The following is a 6,021-nucleotide window of genomic DNA, read 5'->3' as shown; positions in this document are numbered from 1 at the left end:
ACCTGCTGAATAATAGACGATTATCTTCTCAGGTGGCTCGTCACCCACCCCATTCACATGCTCTCTCCCATTTCATAGTGCTAATTTTGTCTGGAATACGCAATAGGTTTGCAAAATGCATATTTCTTGTATCTTAGACCTGATCTTGTCTTGTCTACTGTCTAAAGAGGGAACATATTCTTCAATAAGAGTGCTTGCTTCAGGGAGTAATGTGTCTGCAATATAGACTCTAAAGAGCCTCAGGTCTTGGCAGGTACTCCTTACATTTCAACTGGAGAGAGACACCTACGGCGGATTGTGTGGCAGCAAGGCAATATATCATCTGTCATCGCCAGAAGCCTCCACAGTAATGAACAAGTAATAATGGTATATATCTTGAACTTGAGTCTCTAAAGGTAGCTCATCCAGAGTCATTATTGTGCCACATAACCAGATGAGCTTTCTCAAATGAGATCATTTTTGTCACCCTGAGGACTGGAGGGTGTAACTGTTCTCAGAGTGAATAACTCATCCTCATTTGGTGCTAATGGGACTCTGTATTAAGGTGTTGTGTGAATGCGAGAGGAATGGTAAATCCCATTTTCTTGTAATTTAAATCTCAAGCTGTTTCCACACATCTGTTCCTCTGGTAGAAAAGAAGATTCATTTGGGAAAAAAAAGCATGCACGGGACCAAAAAGGAACATTTAATGAAGATTCATGCCTCACAGGATTATGACGAAGTGCTAGGCGACGGTGTGTTATGGAGAAGTATGTCATGATGACATCTCTCTGTCACAGAAATGAGCATTTTTCGCTCTGTCCATTCAACCACCTACCTATCTAGCTTCCACCCCACCCCCTTCCTCCATCTGTCCATCCATCTCCAGGTATTGCAATGCTACAGTTAACCCATAATGAGGGATATGCATATGAAGCCATGGGTTTCCTGCATATTTGACAGCATGCGTTCCGAGTCTCGTGTTGCCACTCCGGGGATGTGTTTGCATACGGTGGTGGGGGGGAATGCTCTGACTGTTACAGCTGAGGTGTCATTTTTCATGTAAATAGAGGATGGCAGGATATAGCAGTCCTGCTGTTTGTGAAATTAGCTGTGGCACACATACACACAAGCACAGCAGCACGGATCTGCTCCTAAAATCTGAGGTCTGTATAAAGACATTTTGATGAAGTGTCAGCCAGAAAGCAATTCCTACACAAAGTTTCTGTGATATGAAGGTGTTAACATTTACTAAAAAAAATGTCCAGATGCTGCACAAGCAGCTGCCTGAACGGTCTATGCACCCCAACAGCCCTATCTCTAGTGTCCAATTCAGCAAACACATGATTCAACCTGTCATTCATAAGTGCTGATGTAGCCGTGCTCACAGCAGAGCCACCAAGTCCCCAGAGTTGGATATCACTGCTAACTGTCATCCAAGTACTTTGATTACTGGACTGGGAGAAGAATGATGACTAAGGCCACTCTAAGTCCTGGTCAGACTCTGTGAGGCTGTCGAGGAAAGTGGATCAAGTCCAAGGTCCCATTTACACCCCATAACGTTTATATAATGTGTTCACGGCTCGTGAATGTAGACCTCTCCTGTTGCAGTAATCTTGTTAATCACTTCAGTGACACCTCTTGGAAAATAATTGGCGCCATAAAACAAATAGAAATGTAACTAGTGTTTACTTTGTAAATATAATCATTTAAATATTAAAATATAAATTCAGACATAAAAATAAAATATGTTATAATAACAAAATGATGAAGCAATGAAAGTATCCTTTGAATAATAAGACATGAAAGGTAATAAAATTAAATATTAAAATATATAATAAGTAATAAAAAACGTTTTTTTTAAGATTTATTCATTCAAGGCAGTGAATATTGCACAGAGCTTGGGTTAATATATAAGAAGTATATCAATGTTAAAAAAATGGATAAAAAGCCTGGATTATAACACATGTTTATGAATGTAGTTGTCAACAACATGAGCATCCATAACTGCATGCTGATAAATAAACAGATAATTAATCACAATTTAGTAGTTAAGTTCGGATAGTTGAAAAATACTGTCGGCTACATCAATACATATTTTCCATAAACACTTAAAATGTCCTTTTATGTTCTTCATCATATTATGCAACAAAAAATGTATTAAATGTTTATAAACTACTTATAAATGTTAAATGGGTAGATAGTGTTATGGCAGCTACTCCACATAAATCAATCAAACAAATGAAGCAGATGAGATACGTGTCCAATGAAAAGGGCACATTTTACTAAAACAGAATAAATAAAACATAAAATAGAAGAAAATACAAAATTGAGAGTAAAGACTAAAAATACTACTGTAGCCTTAATAAGGCAGGACTATAATGTTAAGTGTGTTATGGTGAACATTATTTAGACCTGAAATTTGCAGTATGTGTGGCTCAGCAGCTCAGTGTACATGCTGTACTGTACATGCTGTACACTCTGTACACATCTACTGAATGTGTGTCCTGTAAGAGGGATCACTCCTCAGTTACTTTTAAGTTTATCATGGTTTTTGTGAGTTTTTTTATTCTATATAAATTGATTCTGTAAGGGTGTCACATGCTGTAATTGATTTTAAAAAGACTTGTATTAACTATGTGTTTAGCGTGGTTTTCTCACAGCAGGAAGGACCAGAGTTTAAACCAGGAGAGCTGCAGCCCTATAATAAGGAGTTTGCGTGTTCTCCTCTTACTCAAAACTCGCTACCCAAAACTACTTGAAATGTAAGATTTCTGCCGAAGTCATTCTTTTAATTTATGGCTCACAATAACCTCTCACAATTAAATAGTATGGTTATATCCCAATTTTCTAGTTTTGTGTTCCTGAGGTTTCTAAATGTCACAGGACTAAAAGAAAAAATATAACTTAGGCGGAAATTGTGGGAAAATTTGTGTCATTGACAATTTGGCTTAAATGAAAGCCAAGGAGGTCCCCTTTAAAATGTTACCAATGACAATATAATAAAATATTGAAAAATGTCCTGACCATGAGGCTAAACCAGGACATGCAGAAGTGTCTAAAATGCAATTTATTTTAGGGGTTGGTTCACTTCATGAGCTGGTTACTGTGACATAGCTGCCACTCAGGAATGTCTATCATACCCAAATATCATCTACAGACACTTTCAAAAATGATTTTTCGTCAGCTTGAGTTACAAAAAATGAAATTTTGCATCTGTCTGCGTGGGATTCTGATATGAAGGTCTCATTCTAAGCTAAAGAAAACACAACAATTCTTAGATTCAGGGACTTATACACTAATGAAAGAGTTATGCATACTATATTCCATTTCTGTTAATAGAGCTAAATCTTACACAATGGACCCTTATGTAACTTTTCAATTACATTTTATTCATATAGCCCAGAATCACAAATCACAGACTGTACAGTAACTACTAACTAAAACTATAAATGATGTACAAGCCAAAAATGTACAAGCATAAAGTAGCATGAAATGGAAATTGTCATTTCAAGTACCTCAAATATAATCTACTATAGGTTTGAATGTGTTTGTCTGTATAGCTCAGTGACACACTGCTGCGTCTCAACAGAAGCATGATCTCCACCACCCTCCGGCTGTGAGCTGATTAGGCAGACATAAAGTGAAAAAATATTCACAAGACTCAAGATAAATCCTGGAAAATTCTCATATTTAAATCTTTTTTTTTCTAATTTCACACTTTTGAGCAAATAGTTTTCGGTGAATACTGTGAAGATACTTAGGGAACTCTTTAGAAAAAAAGCATGAAGAACTTTTTTTCCTCAGTGTGTGAGTTTGCTGGGGGGAAAGACAAATTCAAAAATGTAAATGCACTCCAGCGTATGCTTTTACATAAAGAGGGATTCTCCCCTCGGGGCCACATGAATGACATTTTGAATAGCAGCAGAGTTTTCTAGGAACACAGTGGAATGTTCCATGTCCTTTTGCACTTGAGATTAAACCAGTGCATGTCTGCGCATAACGTTCCACTAATACCTTTAAGAACTGTTACTTTTTTGAGAGATGATTCAGTGTTTTCACGGCTGTCGGCTTGGTGCCATATTTAAGTTGAGACAAGAGATCATGCACAAAGGCGCAGGGGCCGACACGAGAAACAAAAAAGTGAGAAGAGATTATGGCCAGCCAGAGATGGTATGCCAAATATGGGAATTATTTTAAGTGCAAAATGTAAAACACTTACAAAAGATAGCAGGTGTAGCTAACAGAATAATGTGACAGCGTTTGTGAGTATTTCTGTGTGTTACACTATGAGATCATGTCAGTGACCTCATGTGATTGAGCTCACACAGCATCCTATCCGCGGCTCTGCCCTCCGGTAGTGGGTGGGGAGCAGGGTGCTATCTGTGGACATGGAAAGTGACAGGACCAGCTGGGGTATGAAATCCAGTAAGACAGGCAGTTGGTCTGGGAGACGCAGACCACGAGCCTCAACAGTGCTCAGTTACAACAGCCTGCAATCCAAGTTGGTGAGAAAAACTCAGCCGGGATTCAGTGGAGCTGCTGCCAAACATCAGGAGTTCTACAACAACCTGTAAACCTGATCATGTTCTGCCTGGAGATCATCAAGAAGTCATTATCCTTTACAATACTCTCATTGTTGGTGATTCAGCTAATCGCATGCTGACATCTTGTTAGAATTGAGAGAAACAACAGTGCTGTGGGGACGATGGGTGGGAAGCAATCTCGCAGTTTGTCCAACAAGGAGCTAAATGAGGTGAGTGTTAGTCAAAGGAGAAAGAGCACCGGGAGAGAGGACCAGCCCAGCCTGTCCTCAGCTGCCGAGAGGATCCGCAGACACACCACGGTGCATTTTGGCTACAGCACCCTGAGCCTGGCCATGCGCGCGCTCGCCGAGCCTCCCTCTGAGCTGTGGGAGCTCCGAGAACTGCAGAAGCTAAACTTGTCCATGAACTCCCTTTGCTCTCTGCCCCCTGCCCTGGGCGCGCTGGACAATCTTGTGATTCTCAACTTGTGGGGTAACAACCTGTCAAGCCTCCCGCCGGAGATCAGCCTCCTGAAGAAGCTGCGCGTGCTTTTCGCCTGTCGCAACCGCCTGAGCGAGGTCCCCGAGGAGCTGGGCTCCTGCACTTGCCTGGAGGTGCTCAGCCTGGCCAACAACCAGATCACGGGCCTCCCCGGCAGCTTGGCAGCCATGCACAATCTGACCAAACTGAACCTTAGCCACAACCGCATCGCTCACATCCCCACCTGCGTCTACAGCATGAAGGGTCTAGTCTTTCTTCACCTGGCCTGCAACCGTTTAGAGACCATAGCGGACCAGATCCAGGACTTAGTTAATCTTAAGATCCTCATCGTGGAGGGAAACAGTATCCACACACTGCCTAAGACACTATGCTTCCTGGAGTCTTTAGAACTCCTTAATGTTGACTTCAATGAACTGCAAAATGTGCCGATGGAAATGTACCAACTGAGCCGGCTTGGGAGGTTGGCCTGCCACCCGCTGGATAAAGGACTTCATATTATTCACAACCCCCTCCTTAAGCCAATCCAGGAGGTGCTGCAAGGAGGACTCAGTGCCCTCTATAACTACCTCAAGCCCACATGAGGGACTATCTGTGCGTGTGTGCGTGTGTGTGTGTGTGTGTGTGTGGGGGCGTGCATCTAAAAGAGTCATAATGGGATGTTGGAACATACCTGACCCCTGTCACGTGGTCGTCACGCTGTTTCCACAAGCTGCCTGATTGTATTAAGACAAATTGACGGACCATTACTTCTTATTAAGATGATTATTTTTTATGTAATGTCAAAGCTGGGTTAAAAATAAACAACAAGTAACTGCTGTGTCATGTCTAAACATTTGTTAATCCACAGTAAAGGGGTCAGACAGGTCGCACAGCTCACGCAGAAATTCACAGGTCTACATTTGGGGGCTGATTACTGGCGGGTTGAGCTTGTTTGGCGTGTGGCGGTGAATGGGGGAGGCAAGGGGGTAAGTTCAGCTACATATCATCACCCTCTTTGTTGGATTCAGGTCATGGG

General features: G+C 41.5%; 1 protein-coding gene across 1 annotated transcript; it reads left to right on the top strand.

Annotated features, from left to right (window-relative positions):
- The first annotated feature begins 4,687 nt into the window (after positions 1 to 4,687).
- LOC131981026 (leucine-rich repeat-containing protein 30-like) lies at positions 4,688 to 5,587 on the top strand. The gene has a single exon (XM_059345317.1). The coding sequence runs from the start codon at positions 4,688 to 4,690 to the stop codon at positions 5,585 to 5,587; it is 900 nt and encodes a 299-aa protein (XP_059201300.1).
- Positions 5,588 to 6,021: the final 434 nt, after the last annotated feature.

The sequence above is a fragment of the Centropristis striata genome, chromosome 11 (genome assembly GCF_030273125.1).
Source record: "Centropristis striata isolate RG_2023a ecotype Rhode Island chromosome 11, C.striata_1.0, whole genome shotgun sequence".
NCBI lineage: Eukaryota > Metazoa > Chordata > Actinopteri > Perciformes > Serranidae > Centropristis > Centropristis striata.
Note: the sequence above shows the minus strand (reverse complement) of the source record. Positions and strands in the feature narration are given on the sequence as shown.